At 43.4% G+C, this 23,021-nt stretch overlaps 2 protein-coding genes across 7 annotated transcripts in view; one reads left to right on the top strand and one right to left on the bottom strand.

Annotated features, from left to right (window-relative positions):
• Positions 1-1,328: 1,328 nt before the first annotated feature.
• CUNH17orf80 (chromosome unknown C17orf80 homolog) lies at positions 1,329-15,907 on the bottom strand. Of its 5 annotated transcripts, none has more exons than XM_048795643.1 (5): positions 15,270-15,408; positions 11,631-13,129; positions 6,852-6,959; positions 6,236-6,343; positions 1,329-1,676 (listed from the first exon to the last, which is right to left on the bottom strand). In XM_048795643.1, the coding sequence occupies exons 2-5, from the start codon at positions 13,120-13,122 to the stop codon at positions 1,471-1,473; spliced, it is 1,914 nt and encodes a 637-aa protein (XP_048651600.1). In that variant the 5' UTR covers positions 13,123-13,129; positions 15,270-15,408; the 3' UTR covers positions 1,329-1,470. The 5 variants fall into 5 exon arrangements, with proteins under 5 accessions (XP_048651600.1, XP_015359018.1, XP_015359017.1 ...); XM_015503531.2 differs by lacking the exon at positions 15,270-15,408 and adding an exon at positions 15,414-15,905 and having other exon boundaries at positions 1,331-1,676; XM_015503533.2 differs by lacking the exons at positions 1,329-1,676; positions 15,270-15,408 and adding exons at positions 4,618-4,744; positions 15,414-15,902.
• Positions 15,908-15,966: 59 nt separating this feature from the next.
• The window catches only part of Fam104a (family with sequence similarity 104 member A), a 17,459-nt gene continuing 10,404 nt past the window's right edge, over positions 15,967-23,021 (top strand). The window contains exon 1 of one of the 2 annotated variants that reach the window (XM_015503538.2): positions 15,967-19,985. In XM_015503538.2, coding sequence (XP_015359024.1) covers positions 19,815-19,985 — 171 coding nt within the window. In that variant the 5' untranslated portion in view covers positions 15,967-19,814. The remainder of the gene's footprint in view (positions 19,986-23,021) is intronic. The other variant, XM_015503539.2, reaches the window with a different exon arrangement.

Here is a 23,021-nt window from a genome sequence, read left to right as displayed (position 1 = left end):
CCGAGCCCCCAGGTTCTGTGCACAAGGCACCCGCAAATAGCCTTGAGGCTGCTGTACACGTGATTAAACCCAATGGTTCTTTGGCATGAGAGCTGCTTCCCCGTGCGGCTTATTTTTTTTAAGTTGTAGATGGACACAATACCTTTGTTTACTGAACCCAAGTCTCACACAGCTATGCAAGTGCTCTGCCTCTGAGCCTCAGCCCCAGTTCCCCTGTGCAGCTTCCTTTAAGGGGAATGCATTCTGTGCCTTATGTGGGGGCTCCAGGCAGGAGATGGTACACAAAAGGCTTGTCCTGGCGAGGTAAGGAAGTGACAAGGAATGCTCACTGTAATGCTGCTTTTACTGTTATAATGAAAAAATGCCATTCGTTCCATTGGGAAAGAAAGGTGGCAGCTAAGTTGACTTTTGAAGGGACAGAGAGGAAGACAGCAATGGTAGGGGGCGTGAGATAGTCTTCCCCACCTTTAGGAGGCGAGTGGCAGGTGGGGTGAAGGTGATGTGAGGGTGCAGGGGTCAGGCCTAGGGGTTTGGATGTCAGCTGGAGCCACCCAGGGCTGCTAACGTGGAAAGAGCGCCTCTCCACCAACAAATCCCTTGTTCTGGAATGTGTGTCAGCATACATCGCAGGCTGTTGTGAGGATGAGGACACCTGCTCGGCCCCCTGCCTAGGTGCAGGGCTTTGGGTCAGCTGCTGAGTTCCCACTCTGTCACCTGTGGCTGGAAGGAACAGATGTGCCGAGCCTCTTCAAGGAAGGAAGGCTCTCCCCAATTTACAGTCCAAAGGAAGCACCAGGAAGCTGGTCAATCTGCCCAGCTGTGAGATTGTGCAGAAGGCGACTGACCAGCATTGTTTATTTTATAAAAGCAAAAAGAGTAGTGACCTTAGTATGTCAGTTTCCACAAAGTACAGAAGAGCCTGTGGATAATACAACAAAGTGCTTTTATTTTTATATTTTGTGGTGCTGGGGACCACACCCCAGGTTTCACACATGCCAAGCCCATGCTGTAGCACTGCTACATCCTGGGCCCTGGAAATGATTTTATGTATTATTTAAAAAAAATTTATTTAGTAGTTGTAGATTAACAGAATGTCTTTATTTTTTTATTTTTATGTGGTGCTAAGTATCGAATCCAGTAGCCCACACATGCTAGGCAAGTGTTTTGCCACAGAGCCACATCTCCATGATTTATTTTATTTTTTGGGGGGGTACCAGGGATTGAACTCAAGGATACTCGACCACTGAGCCACATCCCCAGCCCTATTTTGTGTTTTATTTAGAGACAGGGTCTCACTGAGCTGCTTAGCACCTCACTGTTACTGAGGCTGGCTTTGAACTTGTGATCCTCCTGTCTTAGCCTCCTGAGCTGCTGGGATTACAGGTGTGCACCACCATGCCCAGCCCATCGTTTTATTTTTAACAGAAAAAAAATGTAGTTTTTTTAGGTATTTTAGGTGTGACTTAGGATTCAACAAGAGCCAGTACCCGTCTTCATGGCCTCACACAGGTGCTCAGAAAGCTGCATTCCCACCTTCAGCCTGGGCATGCTGCGGCTCCCGTGCAGGATGTGGCGGGACTGGTCTGCCTGTAGGAGGCTCAGGGTGACTTTCCGGAGTTCCTGCTCTGCCCTGCCAGCTGGGCGCTGCGGCTCACCCAGGGAGGCTCCTGCCAGTGCTGTAGAAGAGGCAGCACACAAAGAGGCTGTTTGATAAGGTAAATCACGTTAAAGCCATCGTTCGTCTTCACGGGGCTTTAAAAGAGATGGGTGGTCACCCCCTGTGACCACCAGGAAGCACTCTGGTTTCTCCAAGTAGCAGAGTCTCACTCTCCACTGTTCCAGTTCTGAAAATCTCCTCTCTGTGGATGAAGCTTTAACTTGCCAGATCACATGTGTGACTAGGGCTGGCTAGCAGGGGCAGCCTGGTGGATGCCTGTACAGAGGAACCAAAACACCTACCCTCACACCGCCAAGTATAGGTCCACACTGCCACCTGCAGCTAATCTGTGTGTCCCTTGGTTACGCTGTCTGTTTAGATCCAAACCTAAGAAGCACCGGGTCATCAACTTCTTTCTACAATGCTTATTAAACCATAAGATTCCCTTTCAGGACTCATCGAAAGGTCTACATTATTTTCCCAGCCTAGAAGCCATCAGGGAGCAGATGAGGAAGCCTTTCTCTCCCTATAAGGGGAGTAACAAGTGCTACATGGAGACACTCCAGGGCCTTCTTTAAAACCACCCATGTTTATTTAAGAATCAATTCTATCTAGTTCAAAGAAATCAGATAACACAGTTTGCTCTTTGTGGCTACATTGAGTTAAGATTCTTCTTTTATCTTATTTATTGGTACTAGGCATAGAACCCAGGAGCACTTAACCACTTAGCCACATCCCTCACCCTTTTTATTTTTTGAGACAGGGTCTTGGCAAGTTGCTTAGGGCCTCACTGAGTTGCTGAGGCTGGCTCTGATCTTGACTCAGTCTCCAAAGCTGCTGGGATTTCAGGTGCATACCTCCTTGCCTGGTGAGTTAGAATTCTTGATGCTGACCAGTGTCAAACAGAAAGACCTCATATTAACATAGGTAAACTAAATCATGTTAAAGCCATTGTTCGTCTTCACGGGGCTTTAACCCTTTTGGACCAATGGGTTGTGAAATAGTTTCTTCTCATTAAGGAACTCATTTTTAGGAATGTAAGATATTTACTGTGATTAGCTTTTTCATTAATGCTTCAGCATTCTGACTGCAAATGATACTAGCTTATTTAGTGAGGTCGATGTTCTGGATAAGAATCTTGGGGAGTGACATGCTGCCCTTGGGCTACCTCTGTGCCTGGGTGTGACGGGTGGCCCCAGGGGCAGAACAGGGCCCTATGGCACTAGAGCCAACTCAAGATAGGCTTCTTCTGTTGAACTGTTTCCTAGCCCAGGTGTCGAGAGCAGGGATTCCTGGCTCCCGTCCCTCCAGCAAAGAGGTCAGGTGCTGTGCTCTCTAGGGTAGGGGTCAGCACACTCTGTAAAGGGCCATACAGTAAATATTTTCACTTTTTGGGGCACATTGATCTTGCTGCTACTATTTAATTTTGCTGCTATGTGAAATAGCCAGAGGTAATCCCTAACTAAACGAGGGGCTTCACTTAAAGGCACTGGCTGATCTGAGTTAGGGCTGCAGGAGTCTGTTGTTCCTGCTGAGGGATCAGGAAAAGAGGGCAGTGTAGTTTCTGACCTTGTGGACAAAGAGGAGGTGTGGAAGGGATTCCCGTGTTTCATTAAAGGGAGATTAAGGAGAGACACAAGGCCCTTTCTAAAGAGAGACTGTTCTGGGGCTCAAGTGAGTTTGGGCACCCTCTTATCCTCGACTGTGACCTTTCCTTGTGGAGAATTCTGGTTTATGGAGCCACCCTTCTGAGTACCTTTTCCTTAACTATGAGAATTTGCAGCAGAATTAAATCTAAGCCACTTGAGGGAGGATGAAGCAGACTGAGAGTCCAAGTTCTGAGGAGAGAAAGAAAGCAATGAGCACACATACATACTGGCCCGGGAGAGCAAGCCTGCTCTTGCATGGCTGTGCAGGAGCTGGGGAAAGGGCCTGACCTCTGTGTCTTGCACAAGGATGTCACAAGCAAAGCCGAGAGAGGGAGGTATGCATAGCCTGGGCAGTGTGCAGGGCCAGCTGGCTTGTGCTGTAGTGGGTTGGAGAAATGGCTTCCCACTTACACCGCCTCATCCCTGTCTGCAGATACCCACGTTACTGTCGGGGATTGAACAATTGGACATTGAGTATTTTCCCCCTGTACTCGGGCTTGAACCCAGGGGCACACTACCCCTTTTACTTGCTGTCAGGGCTGCCTGGGATGTCCGATCCTCCTGCCTCAGGCTCCCCAGTAGCTGGGGTCACAGCGGGCGCCACTGCACTGGCTCCACTCAGTACTCTGATGAAGGGAAGAGGCCCAGAAAACCCACCAGCCCAGGCTAACACTAACAAATGGAAAGGGCTGTCTGTCATTCACAGGTGCTTGGGAAGGGGTGGGGTGGGATTCTGAAGTTCCCAGGAAGAGATAATAAAAGGAGATCCGTGCTCACTGCCGCACTTGCTGAAAATGCACAAAGGTACCTTAACATTCTGTTGGTTTGCTATTTTTAGTCAGCTTAGGAAGCATTTGCAGGAGTATTTAAGTGCCCTTTCCACAGACTCCCTGCCACTCAGACCCCAGCCTCTGTACATTTCTCTCACCTGCCAAGGTCTGCTCAAGGGCCCAGAGGCTCAAAGGGCAAGGGCCTCCATGTAAGCTTATTTTCTGCCAATTTGGACAGTGTCCTTTATTAGTACATAGGGAGTCTCTAGTATCTCCCATAAACAAATGGCAAAACACCAAGGTTTAGAGAACAACTTTAGGGAGAAATTTAAACCGGAGATACTGCTTTTTAATGAAAACTGAGAAGTAGCATCTTAATTTAAATGACCTACTTTTTCATCTTCACATCATTTTGAATAACAATTTCATGATTAAACAAAAAATGGTCTTTTAAGTAATTCAGTCACTTTTGAAAGCAAGCCAAAGAAACCTCAGACAGAACCAGATCATCTACCTTAATAAAATGCGCTTTCCACGACTGTTTTAGATTCCAGTGACTTTATTCTCTGACTCCCCCTCCTGCTGTGTAGGCATCGCACGGCTCCTGAGGCTCCAGACTCTGGCTTCAGTGGTGTCCAGTGAAGGTTACTTACGCCAGCGCTGCAGCTCTTTGGACAAGCAGAGATAAACGTAAGGACCCAAGAGGCCACCTCTATGGATGGCTTCTTATGCCTCCACAGATCATTCCGTTCTTATTTTACAAATATGGGAATAGTCTTGGACAAAGAGAAGTTTTTGCTTCATGTTCTCAACTTTGATTTTGACAGGTGACAAACATCACATCTACCAAACATCTAACTAATCCCTTTCAAGGGGCACAACTGTAGGGAAGCCTTTTTTCTCTGGGAGGAAGGACTTGCTTTTGGATCTCCTCACTTAACTTCTTATTGATGGTCTGGGGTCTCAGACGGGCTGGCAGCTCTGCCCCGCCAGTCAGCACATGGGGGGCCACGGCCTACTCCTGAGGCATGGCCTGTCCCTTTACCTAGCCCCAAACATTCAATCAGATTCAAATCCTGACTTTTTAAAACAAGAAGTTCTGATGGGAACAGTGGCGCATGCCTGTAATCCAGCGGCTCGGGAGGCTGAGGCAGGAGGATAGTGAGTTCAAAGCCAGCCTCAGCCAAAGCAAGATGCTAAGCCACTCAGTGAGACCCTGTCTTTAATAAAATACAAAATAGGGTTGGGGATGTGGCTCCGTGGTCGAGTGCTTGAGTTCAATCCTCAGTACCCCCCATCCCCCAAAAAACAAAAAAACAAAAAGAAATCCTGTTATCCAGTTTGTGAATATGTTGGCCTTTAGTATACAATATTATCTTACTTTTATACTGAAAGCTTTCACTTGAAAGTGTCATTTTTTTTTTTTTTTCTAAACTGTGGGAAAATACTGCACTTTCCTGATAGCTTTCTATAATGTCCTCTTTTAAACTATAAGAATCTGTTTTTAGGCTGGGTGCAGAGGCACACACCTATAATTCCAACCATTTGAGATGCTGAGGCAGAAGGATTACAAGTTCAAGGCAACTTAGCAAAACTCTATCTCAAAATAAAAACAAAAAGGGCTTACGATATAACTCAGTGGTATAGCACTCTTGGGTTCAATCCCTAACAACATCCCTGTACCATAAACAACAAAACCCCCTATTTTTATAGAATAATACTTTAAAAGGGGAATGAAATTCTGGTATTTTCCTTCTGGTTAAGACTTGGTGCAGCTGAATCTCATAACTAGAGTGAAAGTTGTGTCCTCGTCCCTTCCTCTCTTCTGGGGCAGAAAGCTGTTTCGTTTCAGTGCTAAAAAGGAGCTCGTAGGTACCAAGGAAAGTGCCTTTCCTTTAGCAGGAAACAGCTTAAAGGAGAAAAACACGACCATCAGACCTCCAGTGACCACATTAAATAGTGGACAAGAGCAATTATGTGAATTCTGGTCAAATCTCATACATGCCATTATAAACAAAACCTCTAATAAAAACTGCCAACACCCAGGCAATAGCTCATTCACTAGGTGTCCTTGATATGAAAAGCCATTTGGAGAATCCCCGGCACTCGCTACAATGGGATGTGACTTGTCATTTTGCTAAAACTGCAGAAAGGCTTACTCAGATGCTGGAAGCTCCAGCTACAGCAGAGGATGAAGTACCCCGTGAAGAGCATAGTGATGCCACCAATCCCACTCTTCTTCACCGTGGTGTTGCACCTGATCCAGCCTGCGCAGAGAGAAACGCATCTGTCACCCTGAGCCAGAACCACAGCATTACCTACGCGTTCATCAAGTTACCCATTAGTGCAGGTGATGGAACCTACACAGGTGAATATAATATAGACATGAACCTTAAACAGATGAAAAGGCTAAAATATAAAAGACTTTAATAAATTCCAACCACTTATTCTTGTGTTTGGGACTGGTTAACATCTTTAAAGGGGCGGGGACCAATGTGACTGGTTAACCTGAGGGTAGTGTCTTTCTGATCTTGGAAGGAGGCTCAGTCACTGTGGGCAAGGGAGGTGGGGACAGGTGGCAGCATGAGGAAGGGCAGGGTTAATAACTGGCTGCTGCTGCTGCAGAGCTTTGGTGCTTGCCATGTGTCCAACTCCAAAATGAAAATGACGAACAGATGACAGCCATGATTTTTCCTTTTCCTCTCCTTGCTTTATAGCAAGTAAGAACACCTGAAGCCAGCAATGGACCCCAACAGTTAAAAGCTCCAGCCTCACCTTTGTGCACAGCTCCCAAGAGCCTCCTCAGAGGAAAGCTGGAGGTGGTAAGCCTGGCCGGGGGCTCCAAACTCCTTAAACCAGTCGAACTTCTTCCCAACAAAGGAACTACGGTTCCAAACAGAAGTCACTGTGATAGTTGGTCTAGATTCGCCCCTTCCCCAACATTCAGTGTCAAAGGTTCCCAGAGCTAGCCCTCAGAAAAGCTCACTCATACAAGTGCATGAGTGAGCTCCGCACTGGACTGTAGGCAAGTGTTGAAAGTCAAATTTATTCCAGGTCAAAGAAAGTATTTTCAGAAGGCCGAGGAACTCCCTGGCAATCAGGACCTTATAATTATTTTTGACTGATGAATATACTGTCCAGATAATCCACATACACATGCTTAACCAAATGAACTACTTGTTAAGTTCTACCAGCTGCTGAACTAATTTTAGCAAAGAGTATGATTTTCAACTATAAGTTGAATATTCCTTACCTGGAATGCTGGGGTATGCAGAATTACTTTGAATTTTTCAAAATCAGAAATATATGCATATATAATGAGATATTTTTGGGACGGAACCAAGATCTAAATGCAAAATTCTTATTTTTTGGGGGTGCTGGGGATGGAACCCAGGGCCTTACTGCAAGCGAAGCATCAACTGACCACTGAGCTCCAACCCTACCCCTGAAATTCATTATCCACACAGTTTGAATGTACCTGTTTTTTTTTTTTTTTCTGGATATGCTGAGATTGAACTTGAGGTCTCACAGTTGGTAGGTGCTCAACTCATGTTGGCACTCAAAAAGCTTCAGATTTTAGAGCACTGCTTTCTACAGCTAATATGCCTCTACTCCCCACTGCTCTTATTGGCTAGCCAACCTTTCTGCATGTCTGACATGGGAAAAATCAGCAAAGGTGGCTGTGCTACTTGTTAACATTTTCTGCACCTGTTTTTCTCCATGTTTAATGATAGGTAATTTCTACTTGGTTTGGCTCATCAGAAGAAAGGATAAATTGAGCAAATAATGCTGACAGATTTAGTAGGTGTGGTAAAGTTGCTGTGGATGTAAAAATATTAATCAAATGATTGTTACATTAACTTCTGAGAAATTATACAGATGGTTTTCCTGCAATGTGAAAGTTAGTCTCCTAAAAAACAAAAGCCTGGCTGGGTGTGGCAGCACACACTTCTTATCCCAGTAACTCAGGAGGCTGAGGCAAGAGGATTGTCAAGTTCAAGGCCAGCCTCAGCAACTTTAAAAGACCTGTCTCAAATAAATAAATAAATAAAAGGTGAAAGGCTGGGGAGCTCATGGGTAAGGTGTTCCTGAGTTAAATCGCTAGTCTCTAAATAAATAAGTGTTAGTGTTGTAGCTCAGTGGCAGAGCACTCCTGGGTTCAAAATTCCCTTTGTAGTAAGTCCATGAAAACTCTTCTGGCTAAGCCTCAGAAGATGACTGCAAATGATGCTATATCTTATTCCTGACCACATATGAGTAAGCTGCATGCTCAGAACGGCCAGTGTGCCCCAGCAGGTCCCGTTCTAGGCTACAACACATGCGTTTCTCTTAGCCAGGAGAACTTCTGGCTCTAGCCCATTTCATCAAAACGTCATGACGGTCTCTCATGCTCTCAGGCCTAGGGAGCCCTAACATCTGGTGTACCCAACTCAGGTCAGATGTACGAGAACTAGTTGCTGGACCACGTTTCCGGATGTGGGGAAGTAGATCGGACACAATCCTGAGGCCCACGGTCCAAGGAGAAGAAACGCTTCCTGGAAAAGCTTGGCAAATACCACCAGGGAACATTATGTGCCCATCATTAACTGGAAACTGATCTGGGAAGTGATTTTTCCTTTCTGAAACTCAGTTTCCTCATTTTCAGAAGGAGGTAACCCCAACCTTCTAGGGCAGCAAGACATCACCCGAGGCCTGTGCAGGCCTGCAGCGTCATGCTTGACACACAGGGAACTCAATGACCGTGAGCTCCTTGGCCCTGCCTCTAGGATGGAAGCAGCGAGCTGGCTCCTAGAGGAGAGGCCAATGGCTTTCCCAAGGTCTTGCCCCAGCAAAGGAGGCCACGGCCTATTCCTTTCTGCAAGTTCATTTTTTTTTTTTTTGGAGGTGCTGGGGATTGAACCTAGGGCCTTGTGCATGCGAGGCAAGCACTCAACCAACTTAGCTGTATCCCCAGTCCTGCAAAGTTCAATTTTAATTTGCAGTCACTGCAGGTAGCTGTTGACTGGTGAAATTACAAAGCATTCTGAAGGGACAATGACATTACCTTTTAATCCCTTTTAATTCAGTGGCCTTGCTAAAGTCTTTGGCCAACTGTGGGATAAGGTCTTGACGTTAACTGAGATCCTCAGGTCTCTGTCCCTAGTGAGTTTTGTTCACTTGGTGGCAGCATCTCAGTCTAAGCGTTAATCACTAGTATCTCAGTTACAGAAGTAGAGGCCCTGTAATAACCACACCCTATCATCTGATGCAGAAATACCAAGCTAAACACAGTAAGTACAACAAGAGATACCAGCCATGACTTACTACTTATTGTTGAAGGAAAAATCATATTTCATAACAAAATCATAACGTTTTAAGTTACAGAATTGCTTATTATTGTATCCTTGGGACCCACTGAAGTGAAATGACTCAGTTAATAACTCATGTTAAGCAAGATACTGACTACTAATGACCTCAAATAAAATAGTAAGCCTCAGGTAAGGTTAAGATCAGCCAGTCTGGATCTGACTCCTGACTGTTACTTATTGTAGGAATGAGATCAAGTCTCTTCAGACATCCAAGGCTCAGGTCCCTCTTGTATAAGAGGGTGGAAACAATAACATCACCTCAGAACTTTTATGATATTAAACAAGAGGATATGTAATGTACCAGGCACAATGACACAGTCATCACTGATCAACAGTAGTCCCCTTTTCCTATAAAATGAAAAATGGATGTAACAGAGACACTCTTTAGCACTATAAACGATAAAGGAGGAAACAAAGGAGTCCTGTTTGTCAGAGGGATTTACATGGGGTGGGTGTCTACGTGTGCAAGTAAAACACAGTAAAGTCTGGAGCTGTGACTTGGGTTTCTCATGGCATGCTTTCTACAGTCTGTACGGCCGGAGGGATGAAGGAGGCTGCAGGAGACAGGTTCTAGTGCGATTCCACCACTTACTGGCAACATGACCTTGGACAAATCACTAATCCTCTCTGCCTGTTTTGTCCTTTGCAAAATAGAGAAGTACTCTGAAAACTCAATCAACACAACTGTTAATGTAGCTAAATCTGTGTTAATGTGGAGAAGGAGCTTGACCCCCAGACAATGACAACTTCAGACAACTTCGTATCAAAGCTGAAGATGTTAAGGCCTGTTTAGCTCAGCAGCATACATGAGGCCCTGGCTTCAATCCCCAGCAAAGTATTAAAACAAAACAAAACAAAAAAAAGGATAATTAGAGGTCAGACAAGTAGCAGTTTAATGAATAAGTGATCATTTGCAAAATATACCAGAAAGGGGAAAAATATCTCCTTTTTGAGGAGGAAACATCAGTTTTACAGGGGCAAACCTATTCTGAGTTGTTACAGGTCTCCTATAAAGACAGCCTGAAAATACCAATGACCAAGACACAACGGAGAAGGATGCTACTTTATACCCCTAAAAAGTCTTACAGAAAAGGCTTCCTGGTGAGCACAATGACAAAGCTTTGTGTGGAGTAACTAGAGAGGTAGTTTAGTAATAAAGGTGAGGTCCTGCAGAGAAAGGCAAGGATACCTGAAATGGGTCAGGATCGTCCTGGCTCCCACTTGGGCCACCTCCACCCAACCTACCTAGACAGCTTCTTAAAGAGATGACAATCAAGGTCAGTTTCAATACCTGTCTCCTCCCAATCCTTCGGACCCCATCTTTCAGGTCTTGAGGCTCAACCGCTGGCTCTAATCTTGGCTCCTAAGCTCTGTGGCCCAGTTCTTCCAATGCACAGACTTCTACCCCCTTCCTGCCACATGCTCATTCCTGGTCCCTCATCTTCCTGGTCCATCTCAGTCTCCACTTCCAGCTATGTGACTCTACTGCCACTTCTCTGTCCAGTTTTAACCCCTCGTACCCCTAACTCCACAAACAGCTTTTGCTACTTCCTCTGCTATTCCAAACTTGCAGATGTTGCATTTGACTATAAACTTGTTTTATTTTCTGTGCAACCTGGTTCTTACTGAATTTTAGACCCAGTGCTTGTTCTATTTAGGTGAATTCAGCAGTCTTTATCCATCCACTTTCTACCAGTCAAGCCTCTTCCTGATGCAGAAACTCAACTGCTCTAGAGTACCAGCTTGCCCTAATTCAATAGTCAGCCCTTGTGGGACAAACAGAGAATGATAAATCACTACTACTGACCCCTTGAGCAAGAAGTAATGTTCTCACAACCGTTAAGACCACCATCAAAGCCAAGCGTGGTGGCGCATGCCTGCAATCCCAGCAGCTCAGGAGGCTGAGGCAGGAGGACTGCAAGTTCAAAGCTAGCCACAGCAATAGCAAGGCACTTAGCAACTCAATGAGACCCTGTCTCTAAATAAAATACAAAATAGGGCTGGGGATGTGGCTCACTGGTAGAGCACCCCTGAGTTTAATCCCTGGTACACCCCCAGAAAAAGAGATCACCACCAAGACTGTCTTAGTAAAAGCATGGTAGGCGGGCACTCCACCACTGAGCCCTAGCCCTAGTATTCTGTTCTATTTTAAAAAATACCAGATTTCAGGATGGGCTGGATGGCCCTTGAAAATGAGTTACTTTACCTTGTGAGACACTTTCTCCCTGAGGACTGGAGAGCTGGGGCTTCTGGGCCACTGAGTTCCAATACTGAGGCTTCCCCCGCAATACCCCTAATCCAAGATAACCAGGATAGAGCTCTGGAAACCACTCCAACCCCATGGAGCTAGGAAGCCTCTTTCTTTCAGCAGTACCAAAATAACTGATTAAGGAGCTTTTAGAAAATGGATGCTGAGCTGCATGCAGAGACTGCGGGAACCCAGTGTACAATGCTGGGGGCCCACAGCCAGATCTGGGCTCCAAAATTCGTGCCTCAATCTCAGCTAATAACTTTACACCAGGAACTTGCTGATGATTGCAGAATTGTGCTTTCTCTTCTTGAAGAGATTTTATAGCCAGAGAAACAAGACTTTGATTATCTGACTTTGATGCAGAAAGAAACTCACTGTAAGCTACCTCCTGTGGAGTGAACAGAATTGGAAATAGACCTGCATCTTCCAACTTCCCCTCTGAGGCTGAAGCGCCAGTGTTAAAGTGCTCAGAGCCATGGCTCACGGAGGCCTGCTCCTGCACTTCTGTGGCAGACCCACTTCCCTCTGCATTCCCTTTGCTCCCACAGGCTTCTGCTCCAAGGCCAAGTCCTTTTCCTTGGTTCTCCTTGACTTGGATTTCACCTAACGGGCTAACATGAAGGCCCACAGTGGGTGATGCTGACTTCTTTTCCAGAGTCTCAGTGTCACCAGCGTCAGCAGAGGCTCCTGGGAGGCAACCTTTTCCTCTGGAATCTCTTTCTTTGCTCCACATGGATACTCTTAATCTTTGAACTCCTTTGCTCAGATTCCTTGGAGAACAATGATTATCAGCCATGGATACATCTATTAATTTAACTGGAAGCCCTTGTCTTTGGGGATCAATTGTGTCTGATTTCAGATTAACAGAAGTGGCTTGTACCTCATCAGGCAGGGCTGAGGAGTTTTTTCTATCTTGATTTGACAAAGAAAGTTCCACTGGGCCAACCAGTAAATCTGCTTCCATTTCTGAAGGATCACATCTACTTCTCTCTGATTTAAGCCAATCTTGGGCAAGTTCTCTTTCAGCAGAGGTGTTATCTGATGCATCAAGCCGGGCCTTAGTTTCACCTTGGGAAGCTGTCTTTGGTTCAGTGTGCTTTGGCACTGTAAAGGACAGCTGGCTTTGATCCTTTGCAGTATTTGCTTTTTCTGGGCCAACAGCTAATAGTGAAGAGAGCAACAACTGTTCTGATTTGTCCCTTGTCAGTATGGTATTTCTTTCCTCACTCTCTGTCTCTAACTCTCTCCCTTTAGTTTGAATTAAGTCCTTGGTTGGCCCCTTCAGTTTTTTAGCACGTGGAAGTGTAGCTGGCTTGGATGGATAAACTTTCTGATCAGCAGATATGGTTGGTTCTCTCATCTTACAGTATGGCAAGTGAGATTTTAATCGCTTAAATGGCTTCTTACAATAAGGGCACACTTCCATTCTGGGTGGAAGATCACACATCCTCTTCCTGAAAAAGGCAAACATGAGAAGTGAGGAGCACAGAGCTTGTAAACACCACTATTTGATATATGTGTTTTACCTTTTAAACTCATTTGGAACACCTAGGTTGAAGGAAACTTTAAAATTTTGTTTTCATTCATTCTTTTTTGTATAGAGGCAAAAACCAGAAGACAGAGCTTGATATTAGGATAAATATTCCTGGTTCTATTTATGCTTAGTATTTTACTTTTTCTTAAAGTCTTCTGGAAATCTGTTATAGAAAAGACAAAGAGATTTTTTTCAATATTTCTAACAAGAAGGTAACTGTTATGATTTAGATATGGTGTCCCCCAAAACCTCATGTGTGAGACAATTTAAGAAGGTTTAGAGAAGAAATAATTGGGTGATAAAAGTCTTAAGCCAATCAGTGAATGAACCCCCTGATTAACTAAGTGGTAATTGTAGTGGTGGGGTGTGGTTAGAGGAGGTGGGAACTGGGGAGTGGCTTTGGGGCATATATTTTGTATCTGGGGAATGGAGACTAACTCTTTCTGCTTCTTGTGAGCTGCTTCCCTCTGCCACACTCTTCCGCCATGATGTTCTGCATCACCTTGAGCCCTGAGGAATGGAGCTGGCCTTCTATGGACTGAGCCCTCTGAAACCTCGAGCCCTCTAATAAACTCTTCCTCCCCTACAATTGTGCTGGTTGGGTCTTTTAGTCACAGCAGCAAAAAAAAAACCTAACCAAAACAGTAACTAAGACCTAAAGACTTATATCTAATAAATTAGTGGTTAGTGTAAGGAAAAGATGACCAAAACACCAACCAGAATAAAATGTTTATTTGTTTATATTTTTTGTTATTGCTAAGCAATTGGATGTTACATGAAAATAAATTGTTTAAAAACCATTAAAGAGCTAGGCGCAGGAGCATATGCCTATAAACCCAGGGACTCAGGAGACTGAGGCAGAAGGATCACAAGATTGAGACCAGCCTCAACAAACTGAGAAAGGCCCTAAGCAACTAAGTGAGACCCTGTCTCAAAATAAAAAAAATATCAAAGGGCTGGGGATGTAGCTCAGTGGTGAAGCACTCCTGGGTTCAATTCCCAGCACAAAAAAAATTACATTATTCAAGGATGGAAAAGTGACCAATTAAACTCAGGTCAGGATCCAAAAATTATTGATTAGAGCAAAGGTTTCAAAAGCAATATATGATGCCAAGCATGATGGTGACACTTGTAATTTCAGCAATGTGGGAGGCTAAGGCAGGAGAATCACAAATTCAGGGCAAGCCATAGTGAGACCATCTCAAAAAAAAAAAAAAAGTTTGTAAGATCCATTGCAGTGGAAGAGGAAATTATTAGAATTCCCATTATCTAGATACAAAAAATGAAGCTCTACAAAATTGAGCATGTTAGTAATATGCATGCACATACATGCATATAAAATGTACATGGGCTGGGGTTGTGGCTCAGTGGTAAAGAGCTTGCCTAGCACGTGTGAGGTCCTAGGTTCAATCCTCAGCACCACATATAAATAAATAAAATAAAGGTATTGTGTCCAACTACAACTAAAAAATAAATATTAAAAAACCCCACAAAACTGTAAATGTACATATAATGCACAAACACCTATGTGAAGAGACATGGTCCCCAGTTTTGCACTCAAAGTTTGTATTATGACAATTATTGACAAACTTGCTTCATTTAACATCTTTGTTAAACATATACTATGTAAAAAAGTTTTAATGCACTTACACCGTGCATTATTTACACCTCTTTGATATACTCTAAGAGTTGAGAAAAGAAAAGTGTTTAATCCCAGAGTTCATTTGAAAGTTACTTCTTTTAAAAACCTTTTTGTTCCTATATAGTTCCAGAGGGCAGGGAACGCCTATCCTGCGTTCAAAACCCAGCACTGAGCCTGGCATGCAACATGTTGAATGAATTCTTTCTCTAAACATAATTACACTGTACCGCAATTGAGAATATCGTCTGGCCATTACATAGATCAGAAGGCAGAATTTGAGGTCACAAAACAAATATCTACGTAACCTACACGAAGTCATGCAAAACGAAACCGTCTCCTGCCAGTTGTGCCCAGCGACGATTCTTTCTTCGGAAGAACACGCTGACAGTATGTTGGAAGCCACGGACCGTTTACTTACCAAACACCGCCGGAGCCATCCCGTCGGAACCGAGAGACTCCGTTGGACGGGTCGGCCTCCACAGCCCTCCCTCCTCACCCACCTCCGGGAGGACCTCGGCCTTCGCACCGCGCCGTCTCCCCGCGGGCGGGCGCCTGCTCTTACCCGAGCTCCTCTAGCAGAGGCGGCGGCTAGTTCTGCGGCTGCTTCTGCCAGATCCCATGCTCTCTCTCCACCGCTCCGTCGGGCCGAGGAGACTTTACCACCAGTCTGTGTAAGACACCGAGTCAACTGGACAGCACGCGCAGCTGGGAAACGCTGCACCGGAAGTCGAAGCAGCGGCGAGTCGGGCTCAGCAGCCCCGCCCACCTACACGCCATCTCCGCGCCCCCTGCCGCGGGCACCTCTTCGCCCCGCCCCCTCCAGCAGGTGGGCGGGACCCGAGGGCTCAGCGGGCCTCTCCGCCTCGCCGTCCCGCTCTAGCCTCGGGTCTCCCCCCAGTCCTAGAGCGCGGGCCGTGGGAAGCAGCTTCACCCTTGGGGACTCGCCGCCGAGCAGCGTCGGCACCTCCGCACACCTGAAAGTCCGGGCAGCGCCGCGTCGACCCTGGGCAGCCCGCGTGCGCCTTCCAACCCCCAGACCCGGGACCCGCGGCAGGCATCCGNGGGCAGCCCCGGGGCGGGCGCCGCGCGCTCCCAAGGTCAGGAGCAGGGGGTCGGCCTGACCCTGCCGCAGCGGGGCTCCGGAGGACGCCGCGCCGCCCCGGTCGGTTGTGAAGCTGGAGGGGAACAGCCCGGTGCTGTGGTCTGGGCTGTGGCTGTAACAGGCAGGGTTCTAAACTGTTCGCACGTCGGGCCCTTTGGCTCCGAAGGCGAGGTGGGCACTGCCTGGCCCCCCAGCCTGGTCTCAGCTGGGATCTCCTTGTTGTTGTTGTTGTTATTATTATTATTATTCCCTCCGAGAAGGCAGAGAGGAGAAAGTTTGGATGTATTACCCCAGAGTGAAGAAGATCCGCTTTATTTCAGATTAGAGAAATCCCTCATCGTGGAGCTTGAAGTGAAAACCTGTAGATCTCCAAGTCCAACTTTCTCTTCTTCAAGGAAACAGATTTATAGAGATCAGTCGATTTATCCTGGTCTGTCCAGGTTCACTGCCCTTTAGTCCATAGTAGTTTCAGGCCTAAGTAAGATGGATCATAGGATTGCCTTCCTAGATGATGCTGGATCTTTTTTTGTTCCTGGTTTTCATTGGCTGTGAGTGTAATTGGCATTCTTTCCAAAGGACGCTTCTCCGGAACACACTTATTTCATGGCATTGAAGTTATCATAGGGCTCCTCAGCCTGCATTGGATTATTAATTTGGGTCATGAAGCAAGTGGGGCATAAAGCATCTAATTGTACAGAAGAGAAGAGTGGACTAAATTTGAATTTATAAGGTGCCTGCCAAAATTATAACCTGGTCTGTGACATTAATGCCAAAAGGTATAATCTGTCCCAATAGGTGCTAATTATTAATAGGATTGTTGAAACGTTTGAATTAGGCCAAATTGAAATTATGGCCCAATTACAGATATGCCATCAGAATTAGGAACAGGATCTTAAGATACAATAAGCTTGATCTGATATTTTTTGCTTCCCAAACCCAGTTTGTAGTTCTGATACTTTTTTTGTGTGTGTTGTCTCACATATTTGAAGAAGTCTAAATAATTTCCTGCAAAAATTTTTTTTTCCAGTACTATGCACAAATAATCTGAATGTGTTTATCCAGATAGTAGATTTCTTTTATTTAGTATGTATACAAATAATCTGGACATGTTTATAATGGTAACTTTTTAAAAAGAAGTAATCTTTTTTTTGACAGGCTTTTCTTGCCTGTTTTTCACTTCATCTTGCATTTAGGGAGGGTCATGAACCAGCTCTGCCAGTTCATTGCTCTGTCTTACCATTTCCAACTCAGTTCATTTCTTTGTATCTCTTTCTGCGATTTTGAGATGAAGGGTTGATCCAAGATGATGATTTTTTTTTTCCTACTTGTTCCCCACAGTGCTGATAACTATTGAGAGGTGTCTGGTGAAGGAGTCCCTACTTTAAAAAAAAGATCCTTATCTATATATACTCAGAGTTTCTTGTCTCAAAAATAAACAAGATTTTACATTATTTTTTAAAAAGTTTGAATCCCAGCCTCATAGTCTAAGATTACTTCTCAACCCCTGGAGGATGATAGGAAGGTTGGAGATAAATAAAATGACAAAATAGTAGAATCAGCCATTGTGTGAAGTAACAGATGCCAAACAGTCATCTGTACCTAGATGGTGAGGGGATAATAGAATCAATGACAGGGTGCCTGCCAAAATTATAACATGGTATATGGCATTAATGTCAGAAGCTATAATCTGATTGTACTGACAGATGAGCATGAAGCAGTAATCTTGGCCAATTAGCAAGACTGGTGAAAGCAGAATGTTTTAAAGATGGACTCTACTAAGAGCCTAGGAAAGGGAGAATGAGGAATAGGTACTATTCATTCTTAATCCCTTACTACCTGAAGGAGAGGATCACCCACACACCAGAGAGATAATGTTAGTACCTTGAGAATCAACCTATTATGAAGCAGGAATATTTATGTGGCTTTCCCAGGGTTTAGTTAAAATTTAAAAGCCCATCTACTTAAGACTTTTTTTTTTCCTATACAACCTCCTTGACATTCTTGTCACTGGAAAGATACAGCCCCTGTTATAAATGAGGAAATGGCAAATTTTAGTCAGGCTCATAAGTTTGGTTAGAGTGAGTCAGCAACCCAAAGTATAATCAGCTGTTGACATACTGATGAAACCAGCGCTCAGGGACAGCATCCTGCCATTCAGTGACTTTCTCTTTGGTGTCAACTGACTCCCAGCAGATAGTGTTTTGCTACTGCTGCACATTCCTACTTAAATTCTCTGATCATGTTGTTATGAAAGAAGTTTCCTGGTCCAAATTTATGATGATAAGACATTCATTTAATGATTAATCCGGAATTCATCTAGTTTTAACCTCCAAGTACATAAAAAATAACATGCAAATAAGATCTAACCTAAATGATGGTCTTACTTTACAAATAACTGAGTCTCAGAATTAGGTAAATGGTGAAGCCCACGGTGTTGCAGGTTGTTTAAAGCTTAATCAGTGTCACACAACTCACTTTATCATTCCAGATCTACACTGGGGTCCATAATCATTAATAAAGTTAGAAGTATTTCAAATGTGCAGAGTACAGGGAACTGAGCTGGGAGTGATAAAGTTTGTACAATATCCAGATTTCAACTCAAAACCTTAGGATCAAGGGCATCATAGTAAGCCAACTCTACCCTCATATGAAGTTGATAATTGTATAGAGGATACTGTACCCCATATACTTTCCAAAAAGCAGTTTTCCTCTCTCTCACTAGCCTCTTGTCTGTTAACTATAGAAATTTGAGGGTTGGGGATGTAGCTCAGTTGGTGGAGTGTTTGCCTTGCTTGTACAAGACTCTGGGTTCAATCCCCAGTACCATACACACACACACACACCAAAAAAAAAAAAAATGAACGTTTAAGCATTAATAACTAAAATTAGAATATATTTTCTTCATAATATATGCTGTGTGTTGTATATGTGACCTCTAGCAGATCCTACCCAACAGAGCTTTCTGCAGCAAAGGGAACATCCTCCATCCGTGCTGTTCAGTGCAGGAGACATTGACTACACATGGCCATTTTGTACTAGAAATGTAGTGTGACCTGGGAACTGGATTTTTAATTTTATTTAAGTTTAAAGAACTATATGGTTAGAGATTACCATATAGGACTGTACTATTGGGGTTAGGGTTTAGAAATCTTTTGATAGCACTTAATTCTTGCATAGAGTGCATGCTATTTTGTCTCTTATATTTCTAGGAGCACTTGCCTGAAAAAGATGAGTTTTCTTCAAACCCGTAAATTTTAAGCAGCTGATGCTGTGGTCTCAAAGCAACAACCTAGTAAAGTGCAGTGACTGTTATATCATAATAGAGCATGGCCAGACCAGCCAGGCCAACGTGGCTAAGAGTTGCTCCCCTAGTGATTGCCCAAAAGAGTATTCAAATCCTCTGGAGGGCACAGAGGTTTTGTTTAGTGTGATAATTGGGGGAACTCAGGGATGCAGAAAACTAAAGATCAGAGGCTGCCATGAATCTGTGATATTCCTGTGTGGCACCATTTTTAATAAGGATTTTCTGGGCAAATAGTCAAAAGCAGCCACTCATCTCTTCAATGTTGTCGTATGGAAAGAAGTAAAGTTAGGTAATTTGAAATTGTCATTTCAGAGAACATGGAAAGAAGAAAACTTGGAGTTTGAAAGCTTAGTCATTAACCTCTTCTTATTTTGTTCCCAGCAGACTTTGGAAGTTGTCAGGCTTCTGTTTAGAAATTAGTCTTACTAATTTAAGCTTGTGCTGCTGCTACTTTATATTTTTGCTCTTAGGGCCCAGTGATGGTAATACTTCCAGCTTCTACCTTTTGGGATATCATGTGGTAAATTAAATTCTCTCAGGCATCAGGGCAAATTTATATGTTGTCATGTTTAAGTGTAAAAGATCAATTCTTGGATTTTTCTTTCCCTTCCTTGTATTTTAATTTCAGGAAAAGAAGAAGGAATGGCAATGAAGAAGATAACCATCTTCCCCCCCAGACCAAAAGGAGTAGTAGAAACCCTGTTTTTCAGGATTCCTGGGACACAGAGGTAGGAAATGTGGTCATAGACTCTGGGTTGTTTTCGCTGCTTAAGCTAAATAACCCAGTTTATGTTGTGTAATTAAAAGAAATTAATTTATTCAGAGAACAAAAGCAATCTTATTTAATTGAAGTGGTTTCAACTCTTTTTCTTCTTATTTGAATCATGTCCCCTTTGAGGAAATTATTTACTCTCTTCCCAGCAAAGCAGTATATGCTTTTGCATGTATTCTCCCTCCCCACCCCCAACATACACACCCCACATAAGTATTTATAGAAGTGTCATGGACCTTTGAAAACCTATCTTTAAACACTTATTTTATAGTTCAGCAACCAGTAAATGTCCTTACGATAGCTATATTTTGTTGCTTGAATTCACTAGAGACTTTAAGTGTGCAGATTATATAAGATGTATGGAAGATATATTATGTATGCAAGATGCCATTTTGAAGTGTTTTTACTTTTCATTATGTTCTAGAAAGAACTTGGTCCATCAGGTGGAGGTGGGTATTGGATGGAGGGAAGTACTCTTGAAGTTTTCTACGACTTCAGTTTCCTGAAAGAATGCTTCAGTATGCACAATGGAGAGAATGTTTTGTGTGATTAGAAGGCTACTTTATGGTGGGGAAAGAAAGCCAATGTTAACATAAATTATGCCCCTAAAAATTTTGACCCTTAACAGTTGTCACATTAAGGGAGAAATGCCATAATGACAGAGTCCTAAATCACAGCCTTGTACTTTCTAGTAGAATTCTCAACTAGAATGAATTATACTTTAATTAGTTCCCAGTAACAAGATTAGGCCTATATCCTCTTTTCTTACCAGCAGTCCAAAGTCACTCTCCCAAAGGGGAAAATCAGTTACTCTCATGTAGGAACAGTTAACAAACAAGTTGAGATGAGAATCTTCCTTCTGTGGAGAGTAGTTCCCATAGCCTTTTTTGTCTCTTTTAAAAATCTTACCTGCTTTTTTCTTTTTATTTTTTTATGATTAATAGAAAAGTAATTGAGCTTTCATTCAAAGTGATATTTGGGGGATCTCAGGAATGAAAGAAAACCAAAGATTAGAGGCTGCTATGAACATCTTATGGTAGAACTGTTGAACAGTGATGGAGTTTCCATTACTCTTTTGATTTGTGGGACTATCATTGAGGGAGATGTAGACAGAGATGACTTTCTACAGCATTGGTATTTCTTTCGTAGATCTGTATGTAAACTCTGCTGTCTGATGTTCACTTTGGTTCCAGGGAGTAGAAGGTCTAACTCTTTGTGTATTAATCATTTCCCCCTGTCTGTAGTTTTGATGACTGAGAACAGAGAAATGACTATCTTTTTGTTTTTTTTTTTTACATTAAACATTTCAGTTATTTTAACTGAACCAGACACATTCGGGTTAGTTTTGTTGTTGTTATTGTTTTTGGTCTTGTAGAAAATGGCCTTCACTCAATTCTAAAATCTATACATCAGTATCAGAAGAAAACAGTGTGTTGTTCATTAACCTCTTGGATCATGTATCTTTTTCTAACTTGTCTAAAGACATTGAGCTGTCGAACCCCTCTGTGATCATTTCTCTACAGTATGAAGTAGATCATCTTCATTATGATTTAAGGTCTGTAAGGTGGTTTTTATCTGATCCCTCTGATGGTCAGGGTCAGCTCATGGGGTATTGTAGCCATTAGGTCCAGACTCTCTGACTGAGCATTTGTCAGTGCCGCCTCAGTGATGGCATTAACAAGGAGTGAGGGTATATGAACTGGGTGAGAGCTGGAGAGGCAAAAGGCAGGGGAATCTCTTAAGATGGAAAGTTAAGCCCTGAATCATTGAGGTTTCTCTCCTGCAATACGTTCTTTTTATTTTTTTGCAGTACTGGGGATTGAACCCAGGGCCTCACACCTTCTAGACAAGTGCTCCACCACTGAGCTGCATCTCCAGCCCTGGAATAGAGTCATATGTTTGTAGCACAAAAACAAGTTTAGAGGTATTTGGCTCCTTTTTGACAATTATGTAATTAAAAGGGAAAGTAATGTTATTAATTTTGTTAATAATTTATATATTAAAGTATTATTAACATTATTAATAAAAGGGTTACTTTTAATTCTCAGCTGGGGCCAGTTTTCCTTAGACAAACTCAGATTAAGAGGAACTATTCCTTGTGCCTTTCCTGAAATAACTTAATTCGGAAATTTGTTTTCTTATAACTTGAATGTTTATTTGGGAGAAATTTGTTTAAATACTAAGAAAGATTTAAAATTGTTACTTGTAACAAATTTTCTGAAAGTTACTTTTCTCCCCTAAATGTAATAATATTGGCAGATACTGGGAAAGTTTGGCTTATGTTGAAGTGTGTCATAAGGAACTCTGTTATCTGTAAGTTGGAGAGAGTTCCTCTTTCCTGGATGTTGTGTGGATCAAAAATGTGAAGTGATTTGTCATGTTAATTAGGTCGAGAGAGAGACTGTATATTTTCTTCCTCCCATTTTAGTAGGAGAAGAAAAAATTTCCACTTTCCTGATGGAAAAATTGGGGACACAGAAAAACAGTCACTTGCCCAAAGATACCCGTTCAGTAAGAGGTGGAGAAGGAGCTGGGCCCCGGGGCTTGACAGTATAGCCTCTTGCTCCTAAAGGTGATATGTGCTACCTCACAGAAGATAGGAGACATGTCCAGGAAGCCAGGTCCCAGGCTCCTTTTGAATCATAGCAACAGAAGAATCATTTTCCTCCATCTTTTCTTTCTTATGCTACCAGGGATTGAACCCAGGTATGCTCTACCACTGAGCTAAATCCCCAATTACACTCCCCCCACAGCCTTTTTTTAAAAAATATTTTTTGAGGTAGGGTCTCATTAAGTTGCCCAGGCTGCCCTGGAATTTATGAACCTCCTGCCTCAGCCTCTCATAGCTGGGATTACAGGTGTGTTTCCCATACCTGGTTCCCCTAAGTATTTTTCCAAGTAAATGCCTTGGTATAGCATTGGTTGGAAAGCATTTTTAGATTTCTATCAAAAAAAAGCAAAGAAGAAATTAGGGTTTTTTCTCCAAACACTA

Source organism: Marmota marmota, unplaced genomic scaffold (genome assembly GCF_001458135.2).
Source record: "Marmota marmota marmota unplaced genomic scaffold, marMar, whole genome shotgun sequence".
In the NCBI taxonomy this organism is placed as follows: domain Eukaryota; kingdom Metazoa; phylum Chordata; class Mammalia; order Rodentia; family Sciuridae; genus Marmota; species Marmota marmota.
The sequence above is the reverse complement of the archived record's forward strand: the minus strand, read 5'-3'. Positions and strand labels throughout refer to the sequence as shown.

Excerpts from the sequence above, each read along its gene's own strand:
- CUNH17orf80 (XM_015503531.2), bottom strand. The coding sequence starts at position 13,122 with ATGTGTGATCTTCCACCCAGAATGGAAGTGTGCCCTTATTGTAAGAAG. Across the intron at positions 6,344-6,851 it reads CTTGGGAGCTGTGCACAAAG|GCTGGATCAGGTGCAACACC; the intron begins GTGAGGCTGGAG and ends CTCTCTGCGCAG. Across the intron at positions 1,677-6,235 it reads CTGGAGCTTCCAGCATCTGA|CACTGGCAGGAGCCTCCCTG; the intron begins GTAAGCCTTTCT and ends CCTCTTCTACAG.